Source organism: Quercus robur, chromosome 3, assembly GCF_932294415.1.
Source record: "Quercus robur chromosome 3, dhQueRobu3.1, whole genome shotgun sequence".
Lineage (NCBI taxonomy): Eukaryota > Viridiplantae > Streptophyta > Magnoliopsida > Fagales > Fagaceae > Quercus > Quercus robur.
This window is the reverse complement of record NC_065536.1, coordinates 45580594-45606520: the sequence shown is the minus strand read 5'-3', so window position 1 is coordinate 45606520 and position 25927 is coordinate 45580594. Positions and strand designations below refer to the sequence as shown.

The following is a 25927-nucleotide window of genomic DNA, read 5'->3' as shown; positions in this document are numbered from 1 at the left end:
AATTAAGGGCATGCATCAATAGACCATCTTTTCTCTCCCTCTTAGCAAACCCACTCTTTGAAGTCTTCAAAAGTAATAGCTAGTAGTCATTTAGGCTTATTCTCCAAAATGCATAACTTTGATGACAGAAGCCTATGATAGGGTTGTTCAAATTGGGGTTTGGGTTATTTATTGGTTTACTTACTCTATGGGAAGATTCAATACTTGATTTTGATTGCAAATATATTTGATTTCACTCGTTATAACTTATATCTACTGTATTTAGTCATTCTGCTGTAGCACGTTTTTTATTATGTTTGCTGCATCAGTTGTCCTGCTGTGGTATCTTTACTTACTGTACTAGTTATTCTGCTGTAGCACATTTTATTATAGGCGTAAATGCACTTTTAGTCCCTACATTTTGACGTTTTTCCATTTTAGTCCCTACATTTTATTTTTTCCACTTTTAGTCCCTAAAACCAATTTACGCTTTCCGTTTTAGTTCTTAAAGCCTCATTCCGTCACCTAACTAATGAAGAAACTAACGGATGAATAAAATATATTTTTTTTTTCATGTTGGACAATAAAATAATAATTTTTTATTATTATTGACTAACTTTTCTTCAAAACGTTAAAACCCATGTTTGAATCGGCTGATCGATTCCTTGTTCCACTTCTGCCGCCTTCTTTTTTTCCTTCTTTCTTCTTCTCCCCCTCTCTACAGCTTCAGCAGAAAGGGTATTAAGAGACACGTATCACAAGTTGAGTGTTGGCTCTTTTCTTCGTGTTTTTGCTAGCCTTTACAATCGAGGTGTTGTCCATCTTGCCCGATGTCAAGCCTACAAGCACGAATCCCATGCTGGGCGCCTTGACTCAAACCATCATATATACTTGTCGCATGGTTTTTGCTTACTTAGTCATGCTCTCTGTCATGTCCTTCAACCTTGGAATCTTCATAGCCGCCCTGGCTTCCATTTCTAACAAGTACCCGAAATATACAAAAGCATAAACCAAATTATTCATCAACAAGCACATCCCAATATTTCCAATCCTCATATAATCCTATACCTGGAAAACAACACACACAGTGAACAAAAAATAGGGAACTGTAGGGAAAACACGAAGAAAAGAGTGAACCTAGGCCGAATGGAGTGGGTGTTGTTCAATTTTGGTCGAATGAAGGAGCCATGTAGGTGATGAGGTGTGCTCTGTTTTGGGTTGTACGGAACAGGGGCTGAAATAGTTTCGGTTTGGGGGGTAAAAACATGAAGAGGTCGTGTGCATGTAGAAAACGTAAATTTATTTTCTCCTACTTACACTTTCTTTCATTCCAATTTTTTTTATGTGCATGGATGCATGATATATAGCCAGTACTGATGATGTCCCACCTTACAAAACACAGAGAAACCCACTTATAAGATATGATACCGATGTGAGTTATGGCCTCCATCATTTGGCTTATACAAATAATGGTGTACAAAGCTATTGATAATGAAGAAAAAAAAAATACTTATCTAAAAATACTTTTATTCTTTAAAAAAACAAAAGAAAAACATTCACAGCTAGACTTACCAAATGTCTTTTAATTTGTGTCAGTGACGTGAGGTGTCTTCTTGCCAAAGATTCTTCAGGGGCGCTCACACTAATCTCACTCCCATTTCCTTTTATTATTTCTAGTATTCTCCGCACCATCTCTATATATAGCTCTCACATTGGTCAGCTCCTCACTCACAAGCACTCTTTCTCATTCCTTTGTTACTCATATATTTCACCTCTTTCAATTCTCTCTCTTCAAGTTTTCTTTTACTTTCAGTTTTTGCAGCCCAAATGGCCACAGTTGAGGTATTCAACTATTATGTTTTCTACATGCACACGACCTCTTCATGTTTTTACCCCCAAAACCAAAACTATTTCAGCCCCTGTTCCATATAACCCAAAACAGAGCACACCTCATCACCGACATGGCTCCTTCATCCGACCAAAATTGAACGACACCCACTCCATTCGGCCTAGGTTCACTCTTTTCTTCGTGTTTTCCCTACAGTTCCCTATTTTTTGTTAACTGTGTGTGTGTTGTTTTCCAGATATAGGATTATATGAGGATTGGAAATATTGGGATGTGCTTGTTGGTGAATAATTTGGTTTATGCTTTTGTATATTTCGGGTACCTGTTAGAAATGGAAGCCAGGGCGGCTATGAAGATTCCAAGGTTGAAGGACATGATAGAGAGAATGACTAAGTAAAACCCATGCGACAAGTATATATGATGGTTTGAGTCAAGGCGCCCAGCATGGGATTTGTGCTTGTAGGCTTGACATCGGGCAAGATGGACAACACCTCGATCGCAAAGGCTAGCAAAAACACGAAGAAAAGAGCCAACACTCAACTTGTGATACGTGTCTCTTAATACCCTTTCTGCTGAAGCTGTAGAGAGGGGGAGAAGAAGAAAGAAGGAAAAAAAGAAGGTGGCAGAAGTGGTACAAGGAATCGATCAGCCGATTCAGACATGGGTTTTAACGTTTTGAAGAAAAGTTAGTCAATAATAATAAAAAATTATTATTTTATTGTCCAACATGAAAAAAAAAAAATTTATTCATCCGTCAGTTTCTCCGTTAGTTAGGTGATAGAATGAGGCTTTAAGGACTAAAACGGAAAGCGTAAATTGGTTTTAGGGACTAAAAGTGGAAAAAATAAAATGTAGGGACTAAAATGGAAAAACGTCAAAATGTAGGGACTAAAAGTGCATTTACGCCTTTATTATATTTACTATGTTAGATATTATACTATCTAAACCTTTTCTGCTGAAGTTTTCCTATTTCTTTGTTGTTATGTGTTTTACTTTTGACACAAACTAATCATTATCCTGCCATAAGTATATATATACATATGTCTTATTTCTCATGTTCTGCAAAATTTATTTTATAGATGTATATGTGAATACGTATAAGTATATTTATAAATATATGTATGTATATATTTGAGAATATGCTAACCCATGTAAGCTAACATTTGCTTAATTAGTATTTTCTTTGGATTTTAAATTTGTTTATGTACAGGAAGTAGAAAAGTATTTTTGCAGTAAAAAATGAAGAGTAGTCATTCGCATTGCAAAAAGCTTTACTGTACGGCAAAAGACTTTAATGCACAGCAGACAACTTTACGGCACAGCAGAAGGCTTTATTGCATGATAGAAGGCTTTAATATACAGCAGACAACTTTAATACACAACAGACAGCTTTAATGCACAACAGACAGCTTTACGGCACAACAGAAGGCTTTATTGCACGGCAGAAGGCTTTAATGCATAGCAAACAGCTTTACTGCACAGCAGAAAGCTTTATTGCATAGCAGAAAGTTTTACTGCACAGCAGATGGTTTTACTGCTTGGTAGAAATTTTTGCTACATAGCAGAAAAGTCAGTCCTACGGCAGAAACTGGAGAAAAGTTCATTTCGCGGTAGAAACTGGAGAAAAGTTCCTTTTGCAGCAGAAATAGAGGATAAGCCCACTTTGCAGCATCTTCCTTTGGACTTGGACTCAACGTTTGCGCACAAACTAGCAGCGGCAAAGTGGTACTTTGGAGCCCATTCCGCGGAGCGCCAAGCCCAACTTCCTTCTTAGAAAAAGCCTAGACTAAGTGTTGTCCAATAACATCAAAACGTGTGTCTAAGGTATAAGAAACGTAAAAAGAATCCTCGACAATGTTTATAAAAATATTTCATATATGTCCACAAAATGATAAATTGTTATTGATTCTAATTTAAACCTACCACTGAAATTACATTTTTTTCCACTAATAAAGTTTTGTAAAAATGTTGTCCACAATTAACAGGAATGTTTCAACTTTCCAAATAGTAGTACCATTGTGCCAAACTCCAAGCTATTTTTTTTACAAAGACGTATACCGTTGTTTGTTTTAATTTTTTATATAATTTTTTTTTTGAGAATTTAATTTATAAGTGGATTAAGATATTTGAAAACCTATTTTGTAGACAATGTTTTAGTAGGAGTTATAAAGATGTATTTTTATGATATTATCTTCCAATTTTGTCTCTAAACTTAGTGCATAAGCCTAAAAACAAGAGAAATACTATATCCACAATATTTTCACAACATTTTTATAACAAATTATAGGTGGTAAATTGTTATTAGTTCTAATTTAAACTTACCATTGAAATTATTTTTTTGCCATTTATAACAACCCGTAACAACTTGCCCTTTTTGGTGTGAAAATATTATAAAAATATTTTTCGACAATTAACAAGAATGTTTCGACTTTCGAAACAGTAGTACCAAACTCATGTGCTATTTTTTTTTGTTACTGTTTTTAATTTAAACATAATATTGAAATTATTTTTTTGTTATTAATAATAACCCGTAATGACCTACAAATTTTAATTTATTGTGAGAATATTATAAAAATTTCCGTGTAAAATTAGCAAGAATGTCGAAACAGTAGTATCAAACTCCTGAGCTATTTTTACGTCCAAGTTAGAAATACGTCATTACCTAAAGCACCTTTACCAGTTACCTAAACCGTTTCAATAACTCAATCATTATATCAAAAAGGGGCATTTCCGTCATTTCAAAACTCACAACTAAACCAACCAACCAAACCGGCTCGACAGTGCCAGCGTGGCTGGAGACAGAGAGATTTTATATCAGAAAAAGAAAAAAGAAAAAGAAAAAAGAAAAGACTTTCCCGTTGCCTTTACCGAGACCACAAAACGAACTCACATAGCGCCGTTAAATCACAGACTTGACGGTGACCACCACACCCCTCTCGTGTTTGTAGGAGCTTAGTCCAAACATTTTCAATTTTTTTGTTCATTTTCTTTTAATCTCCGTTTACTCACAGCCCAAACAGGTCCAAACTCTCTCTCTCTCTCTCTCTCTCACATTTTTTTTTTCTTCTTTACCTCTCTGGCGAGCGCTCGGAATCTCGCCGGAGAACCGCCCTGCCTCGCCGGAAACTGGCGGAGCTCTGAAGTGTGAAGGAGAGAGAAAATTCAGAGAAACATGAAGGTATAATATAAGAATTTAAAGAAAAAAAAAATTCAGAAGGAAGGAAGAGAGAGAGGTTAACGTGCAATGCAGGGAAAAAAGGCATCAAAGAGTTTGGAAGATCTTGCACGGCACAGATTCCAAGACTAGATAGAAGAGTAGACGATGATCCTTTCTTTCTTATTTCAAATCTCCTTGCCTTAAGCCGTAATTTATTCCATTTCTCTCTCTCTCTCTCTCTCTCTTCCTTCATATACACCAATTTTGCTCCCCAAAACCCAAAAACCTCTTCAATTTGTCGATTTTTGATGCGTCCTTGTTTCTGATCCTTTTGTTTGATCGGAAAATTCAACTTGTAGAGGTAAGAAACTGTGCCATCGGTTTGCTCAATTTTCATTTTTTTTTTATTTTTTTGGTTTGGTAATTTCGCGCGTGTTATCTTTTAACTGAGTTGTAATCTTTGCTGATCTTCTTGAAAAGTGCTCGTGGATTTGCAATTATTAACATGTGCAAGCTTTAAAAAAAATATAATTTAATGCTTTTTATTAATTTCTCTTTCTATTTTTGTCATAATTTTGATGCGTTTATATCCGAGATCTTAAGCTGATCCAAGTAGTAGATTTTGGTTTTTAATAATTTTTACTTTGTATAATTCTTCTTCTATACGTGTGCTGCTGCTATAACTATTGGATTGTTTTACTGTATCTTAATTTGCTGAACCAGTACAATTACCGTGCAGAATTTCTATTTTCTTGTTGGAGGGAAACTTTTGAGTTATATATAGAGGTATGCATTTGGTTCTCGGCACAGGAAATGGAAGTTTGAAGGCAATTTTTTGATTTTACTTTTTAGCAGCCTTAGGGTTTCGACATGCCATTTGAGATAATGGACTTACCAGGTTTATCCTCATCGTCCTACTTCTCCGAAAGTCTTCCCAACGAGGTATTGAGCTTTCAATTGCTTGTTTATGTTACAATTCAGTGTATCTTCTGTTATTAGAGTTCTTGGCTTAATACATTATTAAATAGCATCGTTATAATGCGTTGAGTTCGGTGTTCCAATTGTCCTTATTTCTTTTTGTTATTATGTTTGGCAGAGACAAGTCGGTTTTTGGAAGTCAAATAACGTGTCTGATGGCTTTGGTGAGTACCATTAATTTAGAAAGTGTTACCGTTTTTTGTCCATAAACAGAATGCATATGCATTTTAAGCAGTTTTTTGTGTGTAGTCTTGTCATTGACGGTGCAGCTTTTCCATTTGGATTGTTGTTGGATTTAGCAGGTACTATTATTATTAATGTAACTGTCAGAATGTTTTTGAACTTTAGAGACTTCGAATTGCAATTAGGATATATACTGATAGATGTTACATAGTTACTCAAAATTGTGTCTCGTCCTTTATATTTAACAAATCAAGGGACCTTGACTGTTTTCTGTCTTATAGTCTTGGCTGTACAGTCTCTTGTGGCGTTGATGTTGTAACAGGAGCATGAGATCGAGACGAGTCATAAGCAACATGTAAAACTGGGAAATTGGAATTATCTCAAATCTAGAGAAAACATGTTAATGACCTGTTTAATGGTTACTATATTAACAAAGGTGCCATACTGTAGATATTAATTAATAGATTTGTATGTGAAATTTATAGCCTAATAGTAATTTTTCAATAATTCCAGAAGCAAGATTTTGAAAGTTCACAAATATGACTTTTCAACTTTTGGAGGCATATACTTCACAATTTAATGCATGAATTGGGGAAGTGAAGGAAGCTTGACTAGTTTTCCTTTTGAAGTGTTTCCCTAAAATTTGCAGCTAGTGTTGCTTTTCTTGTTCAAGTATAAGAATTATCAGCATGCTTTGATATCTAGGGTTGGGACTAAATGTAAATTGGCATGGAATTTGTAGTTTTGAATGGGCCCTTTTCTGCTTTTCTGGACTAACTTGAGAATTTGGCTGTTTGGAAAACCTTATTTGCCCAAAGCATGGGATGTATTCCCTTGCAGGACTTTATCTGTAAAATCTTAGCCAATTTAGTACACCTTTCGTGTATTTTTTTTCCTTAGGCTGATGTCAATATGAATAGATGTGGAATCCAAATTCAATATCACTGAAAATTTTGAAAGATAGAATAATAGAGATAATTGAAAATTTAAATTATGAGTAGACTTGATAAAAGTGCATGTGCTACCCAAGAGTAGCATATTCCAACTTTAATAGAAGTGGAAGTGGTGATTATCTCAGGGCATTCATTTCTTGAAAAATAATAATCATTTTTGTTGATGCATGACTCAATGTGTTGGAGCCAGTCGGGAGATATTATTTACTTCATCTTGCAGGAAGTCTACGTAAACATAGAGAGTAAAGGTGTGTTCTAATTTGTTGGTTTTGGTTCTTTTCTCTAGCGGCATCAATTGATAACCTAGCTTCGCAGTTTTAACCTCACTTTCATTCTTTTTATGGAAGTTCAGCGACACTTTAAAATAGCGAATTAGTTGCAATTTAGTTCTTACATTTGAGGAGAATAACGAATTGTCAGCAAAAAATAATGTGGTTCTATATGACTTCAAGGGTCAGAACAATGCCAATATCCTCTCTTCATAACCAACTCATGTGCAAGCTCAATTAGAACTGAATTCATGGTTCTATCTCTCTTCTAGTTATGAAGCTTTTTCCATAGCAGAAAATTGTGTTTCTGTACAATTATTTATTAAAGGAATTATCTGAATTTTATGTCAGTTCAACACTTTCAAGATTTGATTTTTATAAAGATCCTTTAGGTTAACAACTAAATCCAAATCCAATTAATGAATGTCTATTCTTAGATCAAACTAGAAGTTAGGTAGGTTCTTTCTCTTTTAGGATTCTAATCTGATCAAGCTCAATATATATAATTGACTGAAGATTGAACAATTATGACGTTATATTATTTCTCCACAGATAAAACTAAGTATTAATATCCTTTTTTAAACATAGATCGTTTATTCAGGATTTCAAACTTAAAATAACAATTTGAATTTATGTAATTATTATTTTTACATTCTGTCACATCCTGATTACTCAGCTTATGTTTTAATGTAACTGGATTGGAACTTGGGTCTTGCTAGTTCTGCAATGAACTCAATCTGTCTATGGCCTTATGCAATTCCAATTATTGAGGCCGTTCACTCTTCAGATTCTAATTGTTAGGTGATAATGGGGATTGTGCTAGAGTTCCTGACTGTATAGTGCGTACTTGTTTCATTTAGAATGCTTGAACTCATTTTTGCCTTGATGCATTGCTGTTCTGAAGATAAAAATGTATTTATTTCATTGGAGCAGCATTTATTAATTTCAAATATAGAATAATAATTTAAAAATTAATGTGTGGCTTTCCTATTTGAATTACATTATTTTCAGGGTAGCAAATGAAATACCTTCTCCTAGACATCCATGCAATTATTCCCTTTTATTTCAGAAGATGACATTTGCATTTAGTAATGAATAAAACTTGATCTAATGTGATGAACAGTGAGTGGTAATTCAGTTGCTTCATCACCAATGGAGAAGCTTATGCCAGTGGAAAGTCAGACAATGAAGTCCCAACATCCCGAGTCTTTCCTAATACAAGATCAGCGGATAAATTTTAACTTAAATAGGCATGCTGTGGGAGCAGGCAGAGCATCCAGTCATTCCTTGACTTTGAACGCACAGCCAGCATCTTATTCTGAAGAAGGCAACAAAATTAATATGATGGGCGCTCAGTATGAGAGTAGTCTCTTCTCAAGTTCACTGTCAGATTTATTTAGTAGGAAGTGTAAGTCTTCTTTGCCCTTCACTGCTTCTAGGTTTGCACATGGCTATTTGCTGGTACCAGCTTATATGCCTGAACTTTAAACGCACAACTAACATCAATGAATTCTAGATTTGGTTTCTAGTCTGTACTTTTATTGAGTCTATACACTTTAGTTTGATATGAATTTTCTTAATGCAGTGAGATTATCATCAAATAATACCCTATATGGTCATTCTATTGATACTGTTGCCTCCCACTATGAGGAGGAGGAACCTTTTGAGTCCCTTGAAGAAATTGAGGCCCAAACCATTGGAAACCTCCTCCCTGATGATGATGACTTGCTTTCTGGAGTGACTGATGGACTTGACTGTATTGTTCAACCTAGTGGAGGGGATGATGTGGAGGACTTAGACTTTTTTAGTAGTGTTGGGGGAATGGATTTGGGAGATGATGGTTCATCTGCTGGACAAAATAATTCGGAATTTCCTGGAGTAGTTTCTAATGGTCAGCCAGGGGCATCAAATGGTTCAATAGCTAATGAACACCCATCTGGTGAACACCCTTCCAGGACATTGTTTGTCAGAAATATAAATAGCAACGTTGAAGACTCTGAGTTGAGGGCCCTTTTTGAGGTGTCTTTTCCTCTGTTTTTGTTGGTGTTTTAGTTTGTGCCTCACGTGTATTTTCACTTGGGCATTATTCTTAATAGAAAGTTGAATTTTGATGTGCAGCACTATGGAAATATCCGTACTCTCTATACAGCTTGCAAGCATCGTGGTTTTGTTATGATCTCCTATTATGATATTAGAGCAGCCCGAAATGCAATGAAAGCTCTCCAGAACAAACCACTAAGGCGTAGGAAGCTTGACATACATTACTCAATTCCGAAGGTGAGCTTCTGCATTTTCATCCTTTATGCATGGTGCTACTTTCAGTAATCTATCATCTTCTTAGCATTATGTATGAGAATCTGATGCAGGATCCTTGTTATATTGCAATCGTACTGACCTCTGTAATGGTAATTTGGTAGTTCAGTCCATGTTCTATTAATTTGTGCATATTCATTTTCACTTGACTTCTTGCCTTTTGGGGTTATCTTCTGTCAGGACAACCCTTCAGAAAAAGATATTAATCAGGGTACACTTGTGGTGTTTAACCTTGATTCCTCTGTTTCAAATGATGAACTCCGTCAGATTTTTGGTGTCTACGGAGAGATCAAGGAGGTAAGCTTCTTGTCAGCTATTACGGTTGACTTAACAAAAGAATGATGGAGTTATAATGCATGGTTGGTTCTTGTTCATGTATTGCAGATTCGTGAAACTCCACACAGAAGTCATCACAAATTTATCGAATTTTATGATGTTAGAGCTGCAGAGGCTGCTCTTCGTGCATTAAACAGAAGTGATATTGCTGGGAAGCAGATTAAGCTTGAGCCAAGCTGTCCAGGGGGATCAAGACGGTAAAATATTGTCCAAGCACAATTAACTCTGCTTTTACTGTTTGCGTATTCTTTCTATCCTCTCTCCCTCCACTTTATCTCTCGTTGGAATGACGGTCAAGTAGGTGAAGGCAAAAATATGATACTTGTTCTCATTTGGTGGACAAGATTTGAGTAACCACCTACTGTAAGCATAAGGTTACAGGATGTAAGCATTGGTGTTTGTGTTTATAATTAATGCCCCGTGCTTCTTACTTAACCATGTTAAAATTCAAGAGACTGACCTATTATTTGTACTGAAATGTCATTTGTGTGGTTCATTGCTTTGGATCCATTACTAACTTTCCTCCTTTTTCTTTGTGGCTGCAGTTTGATGCAACAAATCCCACCAGAGTTGGAGCATGATGATGGTGGTCCTTATCTGCAACAAAATAGCCCTCCTATTGACCTGGCCATTGGCTTCCCTGGTATAGTAATTTGCAATTTTGTTCTTTAACTATTAGTTCAGAGAAAAACAAAATTTTTTTCTCACAAAGACGTGTTAACAGGCTCAATTCTGCATGGGGCAATTACGTCTGGTAGCATGGATCATGGAACTGTTTTGGGGGCACACTCTGCAATACAAGCTCCATCCATGGAAACTGCATTGCACCATGCGATCTCTTCTAGCGTTCCTAACAGCTTACCCTCTCTGGTGAAACTTGAATCATTTAGCAATCAGATTGGCCTTGCTGAGTCTGGACGTTCACCAGGACAACTGAAATTTGATATTCGAGGAACTCCAACTTTCCATCCTCATTCACTTCCAGAGTATCATGATGGCTTAACTAATGGTGTTCAGTTGAATTCTCCGGGCACTGTGAATCCAAACATCAATCCCAGTCCACCTGAAAGATTTGATAACAGGCAGTTGCGAAGAGTAAGCTCAAATGGGCACCCAGTTGAACTCAACGAACCTGGTAAAAGCAATGGATCACTAGGTTCATCTCTTTAATGGTTTTCATTATATATTTGTAAAGTTTCCCAATAGCTCAATGCTAACCTAACCCTATCTGAACTTTTCTTATTAAGTTGAAAAAGAAAGAAGAGTCATTAAAAGAAATAACTAAAACCAGAAATAGCAGTGGTTGACTTGACTTTGACAACTGGGTTTGTCAAAATGGCTTACCTTTTCTTTCTTTTTTTAGTTCAGATATATCTGAGTGGTCTAGAATAGAGTTGATTGACTGGATAAGTCTTAGTTGTACCCTTAGTTCTACATTCAAGCAGGCGCCGCATATGATATCCAATGAGGTTCCAGCACTGGGGAATGCGAAGTAACTTGTCAAACCATTTCTTATACTTGGCTGCAATAAATGTTGTAGAGTTGGGAGTGGTGATCTGAGACACTACCACTTGCTTCAGATTCTAATGAACCTTACACCAAACACACTAGAAGATTTCTTCACGATTGTCCATATGGTGTAAGGTTCATTAGAATCTGAAGCAAGTGGTAGTGTGTGTGTATATATATATATTATTTATTTATTTATCGGTTATTAAGACTTAAACTATGGCTGAACTGTTTTTTAGTTAGAAGGAAAATGATGCCTAATTAGTTTGGTTTATTTCTTGGTTATCAATATGTTTATTTAACCGGTTTTCCTCTCTCAGTTTTTGGATCTGCTGGTAATGGGAGCTGTCCTCTTTCTGGACATCAATATACGTGGAATAGCTCCTATCACCGTCAGCCTCCTGGCATGATGTGGCCAAACTCACCATCATTTGTCAATGGAATTTGTGGAACCCATCCTGCACCAAGACTGCATGCACCTCCTAGACCATCTAATATGTTGAATTCAGTTTTACCCATAAATACCCACCATGTGGGATCAGCACCGGCAGTTAATCCTTCTCTCTGGGATAGGCGACATGCCTATGCAGGAGAATCCCCCGAGGCTAATGGATTTCATCCTGGTTCCCTTGAGAACATGAGAATGTCTAATAATTCACTGCATGGGATGGAATTCGTTTCTCATGGCATCTTTCCTCATGTGGGTGGAAACTGTATGGACCTGCATATTCCCCCAAAAAATATAGGACTCCAATCCCATCATCAGAGGTGCATGATCTTTTCTGGTGGAGGTCAAATGATTCCAATGATGAATTCCTTTGATTCTCCAATTGAACGATCTCGCAGCCGTAGAAATGAAGGCGGCTCTAGTCAGGCTGAGAACAAGAAACAGTATGAACTTGATATTGACCGCATAATGCGTGGGGAAGACAACCGAACAACACTTATGATAAAGAACATCCCTAACAAGTAAGAGGCTTCTCAAGTCAATCTTAAGATCATATTTGTAATAGTTGTATCTTTCTTCTTTCCAGTAATAATTACTTGTTTAACATTATTTGATGTGGTATTTAACTGGTATGTGTTAGGTGCATAAAGGTCTCGTTTACCATTTGACAAACAGCTCACTTCATGACCTCTAATTGATGTAGTATTTAAGGCCATAAAATTAAATCAAGCTAGGTAGAGGAAATCTTGTGCTATGCACTCAAGCATTACAAGTGATAGGAATTGGACTCCAGATTTTTTTACTGTAACTGTTCTAGAAATTTCCTGTTATTCATATTTTCCAATCTTGCTGCAAATAGAAGGAATAGTCTCATTTGTTTGTATGTTTCCCCGCATTCCTTTTTGGTTCATTTTAGTTCTGAAATTGATTTGTTTATAATTGTAGGTATACATCAAAGATGCTTTTGGCTGCAATAGACGAACGCCATCGAGGAACTTACGATTTCATCTATCTACCAATTGATTTTAAGGTAAATACAAGCTTCTTTACAAATGCCCTCTAATTTTTTGGATAAAGATTTGTATGGGAAGAACAAGACTTTTTGAGTAATTCTACTTGGAATTATTATGTGTATATTTATCCCCTGGACATTTCTTGCAGAACAAATGTAACGTGGGGTATGCATTCATCAATATGACTGATCCTAGCTTGATTGTTCCATTCTATCAGGTTTGTTATATATAAGCCTTAAGTTGAAAGGTAAAATACAAAGACTAAAGCTAAAAGAAAGTTCTGATTTCTGCAGGCATTCAATGGGAAGAAATGGGAGAAGTTTAATAGTGAAAAGGTGGCATCACTGGCATATGCTCGTATTCAAGGCAAGTCTGCTCTCATTGCACATTTCCAAAACTCAAGCTTGATGAATGAGGATAAGCGATGCCGACCAATTCTCTTCAATACTGACGGCCCCAATGCTGGTGATCAGGTATGAAAATTGCAACATGCTCTTCAGAGTACTTAGCTAATTTCTATATATTATTTTATTTATTATCATTCTTGTTGCACAGAAAGAGATCTCATGCTGACCTTTTCTAATTTGCAGGTGCCTTTCCCAATGGGGGTTAATGTTCGTACCAGACCTGGAAAAGCTCGGACCAACACCCATGAGGACAGCCATCAAGGAAGTCCACCAAAATCGGGAAATGGGGAGGATTATACTGGAGATGCATCTTCAGGTTCTTCAAAAGAGTTAGACTAAGAAAGCCATGCATTTTTTGTGGGCACTAACCTTACATTACTGAGTAATCTAAATCATATCCAACCAAAATCCTGGTTACATATACTAGGGGTGTCTGATGAGGGAAAAAAAGCATCTTTTGCTTTTGATAAGCCTTAAAAGAATTTAGAGGAGGAATGCTTGACCAAAGCAAAATATCTTTTGAGTTTTCTTTTGCTTTTCTTACCAATTTTTGATATTGTTAGAAAAAGGAGCATCTGGTGGAGCTTCAAAATTTTGGGTGGCCTTGAGAGTATTATGATAAAATGACATGTATATGTATAGTTTCTGAACAATGAAAAGGGGAGATCCTTCATTGCGTATTGAGGAGGTTTCTCTGCTACACCTTTTCCTTTCTTTTATTTTCTAATTTTTTTCCCCATCCCCCCGATTTTGTTGTTTCTTGATTGACGAACTTGAAGCCCATCTGTAATTGTTGAGGTACAAAAGACAACTTGTTGTGAAATTTTTTGAAGTGGGATGAACCAATTTATGTATCGTTTTTTGCTTATTAGAGATATATTGGTCCCTTTTTAAATCATTGTTGGCCCTTGTCACCTGCAGATACTCTTAAATGACTCAAAATGAGATACCTTGTTCATTCGTTTTATGATTCATGATATCCTATAATGATTGGTTTGTATATTGTTAGAAGTGGATGCAACTGTTTCTCAAAAAAAAGAAAGAAAAAAGAGAAGTGGATGCAACTGCAATTTGCTGGATTACTCTGTTTTCTTAGTGGGGAAAGATCGACGGTTGAAGGACTATTTTATTATGCAACTTTTCTAGTAATTTACTGTGGCAGCATTTCAAATTTGCCAAGTCCTCACCTAAATAGATATCATAGATGTGAAGTCGACCTTAGTACCATGATATTCTGCAGTGTGTGCGCAAGGCAGTCCAAATAAAGTTAAAATGGTGTTAGGATAAGGAATTAGGCCAAAGAGTATTCCTTTTAAAGTTTTATTACCTACTCATCTCCATAATTTATATTTTATATACTAAAAAGAAAAAAAGGCGCAGAGATATGGGCAATGGCCATTCATGCGCCACTACTACCTTTGCGTATTGGAGGGTGAAAAACAGATCAACTCGGAAGATATTGCTAATGGGTTGTTCTGTACAATCTTATGGGTAGGATTGGATATCTGTCAACATTGCCTAGTGCAAGGGGAATGATTTTACGTTGGGGAAAAAAAAAACTTTTAATGCCCATACCTCATTCACTTGACCATAGGTAGTTTCAAAAATTAGATCTTTTCAAGCCTTTGGGTGGCGATATATATATATATATTCCTGTGTGCCTATATGAAGCTATGATTGCAAAGTTGATCCTACTGATTTTTTTAGCCTAAAACAAGATCCCCTCTCATTGAACCTAAAAATCACAAACCTTGTCTTATAAAGTTCGATAAATACCATTATTCACTCTAAGTTAGATAGTTTTTTGAGTTACCAAACACATTTTATATTCTTTTCCTTTTTTAAACCTTTGAAACTTTTGTTAAGCATTTACGAATCTTGATCTTCCTAACGAAACAAATGAGCATTCTAAGATTTCTAAATTTAATGTTCTTGTGATATTTAGAACTAGTCACTCAAGCATCAATAGTTCACTTTATTATAGTGAACATTTAAGTGAGATGCCATTTTCCACTCAAAAAAAAGAAAAGAAAAAAAAGTGAGATGTCAATCTATCATTTGATTGAGAGAATCTACTCGCACACTTTCTCATTACTTGATGCACCAGTAAGTTGTGATTAATATGGAAGTCTTAGACCAATCAGAACTTCTGCTTTAGCCAATTGTAGAAAAATAGGATTTTTTTTAAAAAAATAACTATAAATCCGAAACAATATTATTAGTTGGGCAACTTTTCAAACTATTTGCATTTCTAGCAATTCGAGTCTAATAGACTCGATTTTGCCATTTAAAAATGCACTTGAAAATCGAGTGTGAGAAACTCGAGTTTGAAAATCGAGTGTCTCACACTCGATTTCCAAGTATATTTTCAAATGGCAAAATCGAGTCTATTAGACTTGAATTGTTAGAAATGCAAATAGTTTGAAAAGTTGCCCAACTAATAAAATAGTTTGAAGGATTTAGTTATTTTTTAAAAAAATCCAGAAAAATATGTCAGCTATATTGTTTAGGTTATTTAATTTGTTTCTAAACATTCATCAAAAAAAAAGAAAAATCTCTGCTAGGAGTCTTGTACTTTAACTGGTTGGCACATTTTGATGTTGTATTTTCAAAGGAAATATATAGATTTCAAATCCCCAATCTCATAACTTTTGAATTATTATTATAAAAAAGAAAAAAAGAAAATCTCACAATTACGTTGTTCTTGAAAAGTTAAATGAAAGGATTTTATTTTTAAAGAAACTCTTCAAATAGACGAACAAGCATAAAGTTTGATGGATTAATAATGCTTTCACCTACATTTTCTCTCTAATTACCTAACGAGATTCATGCTCTATGTTAGAGGGGTTAAAAGGGGGCCTGTGGTGCGCAGCATCATCTCCTAACTTCCAAATATCGTAAATTTCAACTACATCAATCCAGGTCCAGGACATACTCAAGAGCCAATTACTTGTATAATCTCACGTGGCACTAAAATTGAACATTAAATCGTTTCAAGAGCACGACAGGACCATCAACCATGATCGCCATTGACCACACAAGGCTGAGTTATTCATCTCCGAGCCCTTTAAAGCAGTTTCCCAGGGGAAATTTTAAACCAGCACCAGTCCCTATAAAATGCCCCCAGTCCTAACCCCTGTTCCCTCTCTAATAATTAGACAGTTGACAATCATATTCATATAGATCTATTTGTTTCCAAAAACCTTGTTAACTCAATTAGTTGGCACCTCCGGGCGTTTCCATATCATCCTGGGTTCAAATCCACCTCCTCCGATGGTAGTTTTATTGAATAATAAAAAGAAAAAGAAAAAAGGAGCCCTTTACCTGCCACGATCACGGGAACAAAATCTGTGGACGTAGCAACAACCATTTCTCATAACATGAAAATTGATTTAGATTCCCAATCAGATTTAAGGATATATAGTTCACATGAACAGCAAAGTTGGAATCTAACTCAAACAGAATTTTTTTTATGAATGCAATTCCATACAATGATACAGACAATTAAAGACCAGGCGAGTAGCTCAAATGTGTAATTCATGCAATTCAGAATTGAAAGCTACAACTGTCCCAAGTTTCAGGGAAACTCATGTTTAGGTCCCATTGTCCCCAGTCATAGATCAGAAGTTTTTGAACAGTTGAGAACAAGTTACAGCATGAACTAATAGAGCCTCGGCCTTCAGCTTTTAGTACAAGATGTCCCTTCAACAGAAGTTAGACTGAGAGCTCAGTGACGAGGGAATTAAAGACAACCTGTACATAGGGACATGAACTCAGATAAAAACCATCTCCTTAGGAAATTTAAAGTGCCAGTCACAGAAAGAAAAACAATTTGTTAACAACACACAATTATTCCGAAACCATTGCCACTGCTATCTTGACTATACAGGTATACACAATGGGCAACATCAATGCATGAGGATGCTGCCATCATCCTCTGTTGAAAGGCATTTCAATAATTCACTGGTTCCACTTCCATGGTGGCATGATGGCAGAAATGAGGAAACTCATATATAGATCAAATGATCGAAGTCATGTCCACAAGCCAACAAATTGTATAGAATTGTTGGCATCCACGAGGAGTGGGTTTTCAAAAGGTCTAGTTTATAGGTTATCCTACTGGGGGCAGTAAAGTCTATCAGAGTAGTGGTACAGAAGAGAGATGTAAGAAGAGCTTACCACAAACACGAACAACAACCATCACTTTGAGTAGAGAATATCGTAGTGACCAGGGCGATATAACAAGGTAATGAAGGGACTAACAGTCTCAGTGCTACCACTAGCATTCGGAAGACCACCAACAGCAGGAATAAAATCATGATGATTTACACTGACACCAGCACTATCGCACGAGCTGCGATCAAGGTACACAACACGGATTGGCACACCCAATGCATCCGACAGGGCAGTAATGTGCACATGGTCGCTCTCTTCACCCATTGGCTCCACTGATGACTTGCAAAACTATGGAAACAGACAAAACTATGAGAGAGAGAGAGCTTCATCTAATCTTGTAACCATGAAAAGTTTTAACCATACTTACCAGAGAACAAACTATTTCTGAAATGACTGGCATGTAACCAATGCCAGGGCATATTAGTTACTTAACAAAGAACAGTACTAGCATATTAGCATTTCAAGTCCAACAACATAATTATTAGCATAACAACCGCACCTGATTAAATATCTTTTTTTGATAAATAAGTACCATATTAACAAAATGGAAACATTTCAAGAACACAGCAGCCAAGGCTGCTACCTCCAAAGAAAACACAAGCTAAACAACAGCAGGAAACAAAAGACCAGGCCTAAACTCAAAGCAGACTGGTTATCTCTGACCCCTACTTGTAATTATCAGGAACTAATTGAGAAGTTTGAGTAGGAACTTAAATTCAAGACATTCCAAGAACTGACAAGGGGATTCCCCATTTACAGCATATAATTCTGTTCCTGGGTGTAAGCTTCCCCTTTGCTATCACCCAAGCGCTTATCTCCCAGATCATGTTTTTTCATTAAACTCTCCTCACTTTGGATCTGTCCCCCCAAAATCATAAAGTTTCATAGGTACCATACTTTATATACAACTGATCCCCAAACTAGCTTTATAAATAATGGCATTTGGTCCTTTGCCTTTTAAGTTCTCCACGCCCCATTCATCTGCTTTCTCCCATTCCAGCCCAGGCTTTCATATTTTTTTTTATAAGGAAAATTATATTTATTAAGGAAAAAAGGCTGAGACACAGGATGTGTATGGTCCAATTTTCAATGAACACAAATCATAATGAGAGAAACTGACAAATCAAAAAAAGACATCCAAGGAATGCCACCCTGGGCCCTCATCCAATTGTAGGACTGCAAAATATGCTCTTTAGTTACGAAGGTCGGATGTTCAACTCCATCAAAGACCCCCTTGTTTCTGTCATATCACAAATTCTACTATTTTACATGACAATAGCTACTCTATGGTGATGAAAATGCCCATGATCACAGATTTGGGTATCACCCAGACCATCCCAAACAATGCAAAGGTAAATGACCATACATCAGTTGCCAAGGGACAGTGGTGTAGCAGGTGATCAATAGATTACCCACTTCTTTTACACATGCAACATCAATCAACTATCAACAGATACCTCTTTCGAAAGTTATCAATTGTCAATATTATCCCTAACGCCACAGTCCACACAAAGTACGACACCTTCTGTGTGACCTTGGTCATCCATATACTCTTCCAAGGAAAGGGAATATCTGTAGAACCTAGAACCCCTAAAGGGTATTACAGAATGATTGAACCTCAAACATACCCCCTTTTTTTGGCATCCATTAAGGCTTGGTCTTCACCCATTGAAGAAGGCAAATTATCATAAAGCAACTCAAAAGCAGCGATTCCGGTTCCCAATCTTGATAAGGTTGGATGACATGAGGAATCTAGTGGTAAATTGCACCCTCAGAAGTGCTGGCTATTTAAGATGCCACTGAGGCCTCGTCCACCACTAAGGCATATTCGACTAGAGACAAATCTTTAAGAGAGTGGTCACCACACTAGTTATTTGTCCAAGATCTTTACTCTAGAGCCATCTTGTACCTCAAATTGTAAGAACTTGAAGAATGACTGCTCTTCCACAATCTAACTCCATGGGGACGTCGAGTGTATTTTGTGATCCACCCTCCCCAGTCTTCACCATATCTAGCATGAATTACTCTCCCCCAAAGATGGTCCCTTGTCACTCCAAACCTCCAAAGTCACTTCCCTAAGAGTGGTTAAAAGAGTTAAGTTCTCTGATGCCCAGAGACCCCTCTTTTAAGGGTGAGCACACCATTCTCCAATCCACCAAGAGGAACTTTTAGGAATCATGAATGCCACCTCATAGAAAGAGCCTTTTTTCCAATTTATTAGCCACATGAGTAGGCATCATGAACAAAGACATCTTATCAAGCATTTTCTCATAAGTTCTTTTACAAAGACTATATATATAAATCACTCATCTCCATAACAATGACTTTGATTTTGTACAGATACTTCTCATACATAATTACATTTCCCACTTGCAACAAAAAGCAAACAAGGCATTAAAAGACAGAAAATGTAATGCAGAAAAGTATGTCAAAAATTTTTTAACATATCAAACAAACCTGCTCTACGGTTGCATTTGTTAATCCCATTATAAAAGGTTCAAAAAACTCTGAGCGCTTTCGTATTTCTCCAGAGGTAACAAATCTGAAAAACATTACAACTATCCAACAAAATTGGTCAGGAAATTTAGTAAGGGGCAAAATGGATGAAGGCTTTTGTGCGTCTAAAGTCACTCACCATAATCAGATATTGACTGATCTCGACTCCTAAGTAAAAGCTCCTCTTGGCTGTAGCAAAAAATAAACCATTTTATTTTACACGCTGAGTGAGCAATTTGCAGACAACATACCATTTTGGCATCAGAATATAGTTTTAGTTCATAAGTACAAGTTTATCAATACCTTATGGATGTTCCATTTCCTTGAAGGACACTTTCCAGCTGCTCAAGGAATAACTGAAATTTTTTTCACATGGAATAGAGAAAAAACATAGGTGTTAAATAAAAGAGTATTAAAGCTTCCATTAATAAACTACTGACCACTGGTCAAAATTTTATGATTTAAAACATCATAAAGGGTAAAATACAATATTAAAACTAAAAAAAGCTAGGCATTCTATCATCCATATGTACATGAAAAACTCAAGATTAAAAAGGTTTATGCCAATGTTTACCCTACACTTTATGATCAAAAAATGGTCCACATGATAAATGTCTCAAGTAGCCAATCTATTCCAAAATCTTAAGCAGGCTATGTTCTAGGAGTACATAAACAACCTTTGCCAAAACCAATGTCTCATGCATTTCCACAGCCAATTCATTCACGAAAAATACCAAAGTAAAAAGGTCTATGCCATTTTCCTTATAGTGAATATAATTCCACAATTTTTTAATTAAAAATTCCATTAAAAAAACTTTAATAATTAGGAAATATTAGGTTCAGCATCCTGTCCATATTTTTAAGGCATTCAAATATTGAGTTCAGTGGCAATCCAATAATACAGTCACTCATATGTGCACCAGTTAGGACAGTCATCAATCTGAATAATTGAATTATTACTCACATGAAAAGCAGAATGTAAACCATGGGCCTACAAGTTCTTTATGAATCATAAGGGAAGATAATTAATTATATATTAGTAAGGACAAAGTTTGGCTACAGCTCCCACTAAAAAAATTAACATGTCTACATATTTTGAAAATCTAACTAGATTGCATGTTCTTTATGTTCTTAACACGCATGTCAAATTTCACGCCAATTGGATGTTCTTTACTATTCGATCCATAAACTTATTTTTAATGCATAACTCCAAACTAAAACAACTTGACCTTTAAACATTTGATTGATGCCATAACTATTGGAAATTTTGATCTTCTAGAAATTTTGCAAGCATGGAGATTTATAAGAAGAAAATGTAATCCAATGGTGGATTTGTCAAAATTCACATCCAATAAAAAGATTTCAAGTGAGTTGTAGCCAAACTTTGTCCTTTTAGCAAGCGAATCATTTTTTTTTTAAATTCAGGTCAAAGTGATACACAAGAAACAATATCCTACACGTATTTGCAAAGTTTGTCACTTTTTTTGTAAATGATAGAAAGAAAGATGTCTTTGTTTACTATAAACAAAATATCCTATAATGAACTGTATAGTCATGCATGCCAATGAACAAAAAAGGTACAACATGAGAAAAAAAAAATTTATACATACAGTAGAAACTTTAGTTACTCAAAGAAAGAATTAGATTAAGTAATTATGAGAGTAAAAAAGAATATTTACCTAAAATACATGATACTTAATTCAATAGGCCCTATTGTGAACAAATCAAAAAATTGTTTTTATTCTCAATAATATAATCTATATAATATCCTAATTATCAAAAAAAAAAAAAAAACACTATATAATCTACTATGTTAGTATAATAAGGTTATGGAAAAAGTTATAATTTACTATGGTATCAAGGCACTTCTCATTTATGTTCGAAATTCCAGATATTTAGGCCACTCACTGAGGGGAAGTCTGGGCATACATGGGAGAGTTAGATGGTAATTTTAAGCTTTTGGGTAGTGTGAATCTTAATCCTCGTATATATATAAAAATATATATATATATATATATATATATATTCTATGGCCCTAGACTAGCCATTACAGTTCCAAGCATTAACAGAATCAGGCTGGAAAATACTGTAATATCTGGAAAAAGTATAATTCATAGTTGCCAAGAGCCATTTAGCTCAGTGGCATAGCTTGTTCTCTTTTATTAGGAGAACTATGGTTTGTTTCCTTCCTCCCCTATTGTTGTAATTATCCCCAAAAAAAAAAAAAATCATATTTCAAATGCAACAGATATTACATGACAACACGATTTGTTCAAAAGAAATAATAACTTCATAAACTATAAGTAGTATATTAAACCAGAGCCCAGTCTAAACTCAAAGAGTCACGGTTACTATTGCAAGTCCTAACTGTAGTGAAACCTACTTTAGCAAAAGGCTGAATGCTTTGCAAAACATCCAGAAGGAGAACTTCAGTCAACTTGACAAAGCCAAATTATTCATGTCATCAGCCAAGCTAGGGTCAAGGTACGAGCATAGAAAGAAGAAAATGACTAGAAAAGCTGAAAGCTGCAGACACTTCAACTCTGGCATATCACCACTTCCTTTCTTTTTCTTCTTTTTTTTTTTTTTTTTTTTTTGATACACTGTAAGTTGGGAAGAGTGGACTTGAATCTTGGATTTCTCCGTTGGAAATACTAAGAAATGCCATTTGACCTAATGGTCATTGGTATCACCAGTGACTTTCAATTATAGGTTGTTTATATCATTTTCTTTATAAGTAATAATTTCACTAGAGAGAGTGCAAAAGCAGTGCAACACTAGTACACAGGAAGTCTATAGAGGAAGAGACAAAAAGGAAGTTATTATTTCATTTGAAAAATACTGAACAATATTCACTCTAAGGAAATGCCCATCACACACATAAAGATCTATGCAAAGAAAGGAAATAAGTATAACTAACTCATAAGAATCCAATATATAAATATATATATATGTGTGTGTATATATATATATATATATATATTAGATATTAGGTTTACCGCAAAAAAATCCTCAAAAGTGAAGTCTGCATAACCCAAGCTCTGAAGTGTTTTTCTACATTGCTCAACATTGGATTTGGCACGATCAACTTCTGCTCGGTCTTGTGATTCCAAAATATGCTCCTATTATGCAGCATATAAATTATTTAGCAGCCAAAATTCCTGGAACACTAGCTCCAAGAAGAAGCTTAGGGGTATACACTCAAAATACAGGAATGAAGAGAGTTTGTATAATGCACATTAGGACATACAAGGTATGAAAACATAAAGCTCCGAAAGAAGCAGTTTCCATCTCCTCTTGTTCGCCGAATGGCGGCGTACTTTTCACCAAGCACCTGCATAAAGAGAAATAGAAATCAATTTACAAGGAAAATAATAATCATAATAGCAAGAAGATACACAGAACACACAGAACCTTTATTTTCTCCAACAAGATGGGGCTCCCTGATTGATATTCAGCTGCCAGAGAAGACAGTGGTTCCTGTCATTCCATCACCAAAAAATTTCTTAATATCACACACATTCAGAAATCAGAACAAGAAAAGAAATTACCATCCAATAATGGCAATGGTGCCAGTCAGAATCTTATAAAAGCAACAGAAAATTTGCATTGAAAATAAAAAGTAGGGAGAAGAATGTAAACTAATTGCGATGCAGAAACAATATTTGAATACCCAAAGCGGACAATCAGCGTGCACGGGGAAATCCCCACACATTCCGCTTTGGGGAGCCAAGTCCGCACAGTACACCATGCCTTGCTCCAAGGGCTTATAAGGCATGCGTGGGGCGCTTCTCTTGCCGATGTGGGACTAGGGTGTCATAGAGTCAAAGCACCCCAAAAATCCCAAACCCCATACTTGGTAATAAGAGCAAAACCGTGCGGGCTTGGCTCCCCAAAGCGGACAATCAGCGTGCGCGGGAAAATCCCCACACATAAAAACTCTGTTTGTAGTGGTACACCATGCCTTGCTCCAAGGGCTTAAAAAGCATGCGTGGGGCGCTTCTCTTGCTGATGTGGGACTAGGGTGTCACAAGGTCAAAACACCCCAAAAATCCCAAACCCCATACTTGGTACTGAGAGCAAAACCGTGTGGGCTTGGCTCCCCAAAGCGGACAATCAGCGTACACGGGAAAATCCCCACACACCCAACATACATAAAACAAACATATTGATGAGATTTTTATTTATTTATTTTATTTTGATAGGTAAGAATAACATTTAATTAAAAAAGAAGAGAAAAAAAAGAAGAGTAACTATACAATTATAGGCATTATAGCAGACTAATCTAAATCTAAATCTAATCATAAGAATAATTATTTAAAAAAAAAAAAAAAAAAAAAAGAAGCATATTTGGTGAGCTAGAATTTCAAAGAGTTGCAGCAGTTGCTCTTGCCTTGTCGCCTACAAATGGGGTTTTCTCGGCTTCCTCAGCTCGGATTGCAGTTTGCTGCTGCATAATATCATCATCCCCAAACTTTGCCCAATCATCAAAGTCAGGTGTTGGATTGGATGTTGCAGCTTCTGATTCCCCATCTGCTCGGGGCCCATCCTTATTCTGCATTGTCTCTTGCTGCAAATGAGAAAAATTTTCGTCGTTCAAAGTCCTCTAAATTGGGGAATAAGAACTTCCTGTCACGGATTTGCAAAACTAGTTCAAACAGCCGTTCAATAAAACATGTACATTTTCTTTAGTATTTTTTTTTCAACATATAACAATGTTACAGAGGCTAAAGACTAATTCCGCAAACCAAAATGCCCGGCCAACATAGATATCATCATATAATCTGATTCACTTTGTACAACAACGCTTTTCACGCGAATCAACATATACATACAAATACATAAAGACTTCACAAAAAGAAAACATTTTACAAGGTGACAGATTTTGGTAAATAAATAAAGTTAATTCCTTTTGCAGTCATATGTACAAATGTATAGAGTTATACACATGGATCTTCAACCAAACCTTTTAAACATTTTCTTGAAGCGTATGGAAAAGAAATGCTATACACTCAATAGTATAGTTTTGGTTTGACATGAAATATATGTAAAGACTGAAAGAATTACAACATGTAATTAATTAGAAATTAAGAATGAACATACACCGTGTACAGTTATCGTCAGATACATATAAAAACAAGTTTCATTTTGCATCAAATCTAAGAATTAGTTTGTAAAATCATTTGATGGTAAAATCCCCAAACCTGGATGTGCGTATTATGTATGAAGATGATTAAAGAATCAAAGCAAAGAGAGAAGCTTTAAAGGCTTTTTCTTTTTGGGGAAATAAAAATTAGGGGGTGGAAATGGAATGAATGAGTGTGTTAAGTAAAAAAAGCATACCTAATTGAAAATCGAAGCGGAACTGATTAAAGCAAAGGTGATCTCTGAGACAGAGAGAGAGAGAGAGTGAGAGAGAGAGAGAGAGTTTGGGTAATAATAATAATAATAATAAGTAGGAATTAGGATTAGGATCTAATTCGAAACGAAACAAAGGTGGGCCCCACTGGCTGAGGCTGGTCTCCAAGAACACGAACTGAAACTAACAACTCAACTCCTCCGCGATCTTTCGTTGGATTTTAATTACTTACTGCACACACAAGAAAAATAATTAAAAAACAAATTTTTTTTTTTTTTTTTTTTCTAAAATTTCAATTGAAAGGTGTGCCTGCGTCCTCCCATTTTTATTTATTTATTTTTTTACACCTAATTATCTGATCACGTGATGTAAATTTTTTATTATTTTAAAAGTCAAACTAAATTACATACACTTCACTTTTTTTAAATAATTTATTAAAAAAAACTTTTTTTCTATAGTTAATTTAAAAAAAAAAAACTTGAAGAACGAAAAATTTAGATCTTAA

The 25927-nt window shown here is 35.7% G+C and overlaps 2 protein-coding genes across 9 annotated transcripts; one reads left to right on the top strand and one right to left on the bottom strand.

Moving 5' to 3' along the window:
• Positions 1-4749: 4749 nt before the first annotated feature.
• LOC126718066 (protein MEI2-like 4) lies at positions 4750-14289 on the top strand. Of its 6 annotated transcripts, none has more exons than XM_050420115.1 (15): positions 4750-5343; positions 5838-5924; positions 6079-6124; positions 8489-8773; positions 8951-9384; positions 9484-9642; positions 9859-9975; positions 10063-10211; positions 10560-10657; positions 10739-11170; positions 11844-12492; positions 12917-13001; positions 13133-13201; positions 13278-13457; positions 13575-14289. In XM_050420115.1, exons 2-15 carry the CDS (start codon positions 5853-5855, stop codon positions 13728-13730), a joined length of 2931 nt encoding a protein of 976 aa, XP_050276072.1. In that variant the 5' UTR covers positions 4750-5343; positions 5838-5852; the 3' UTR covers positions 13731-14289. The 6 variants fall into 6 exon arrangements, with proteins under 6 accessions (XP_050276072.1, XP_050276071.1, XP_050276070.1 ...); XM_050420114.1 differs by having other exon boundaries at positions 5835-5924; XM_050420113.1 differs by having other exon boundaries at positions 4751-5343; positions 5722-5924.
• A 2552-nt stretch (positions 14290-16841) lies between these two features.
• LOC126718065 (OVARIAN TUMOR DOMAIN-containing deubiquitinating enzyme 1) lies at positions 16842-25619 on the bottom strand. 3 transcript variants are annotated; one of them, XM_050420110.1, is made up of 10 exons: positions 25407-25619; positions 24457-24692; positions 23478-23543; positions 23314-23397; positions 23063-23185; positions 20367-20419; positions 20203-20252; positions 20025-20125; positions 17571-17855; positions 16842-17144 (listed from the first exon to the last, which is right to left on the bottom strand). In XM_050420110.1, the coding sequence occupies exons 2-9, from the start codon at positions 24622-24624 to the stop codon at positions 17592-17594; spliced, it is 909 nt and encodes a 302-aa protein (XP_050276067.1). In that variant the 5' UTR covers positions 24625-24692; positions 25407-25619; the 3' UTR covers positions 16842-17144; positions 17571-17591. The 3 variants fall into 3 exon arrangements, with proteins under 3 accessions (XP_050276067.1, XP_050276068.1, XP_050276069.1); XM_050420111.1 differs by having other exon boundaries at positions 24457-24633; positions 25407-25588; XM_050420112.1 differs by lacking the exon at positions 25407-25619 and adding an exon at positions 25268-25402 and having other exon boundaries at positions 24457-24633.
• Between the last annotated feature and the right edge of the window lie 308 nt (positions 25620-25927).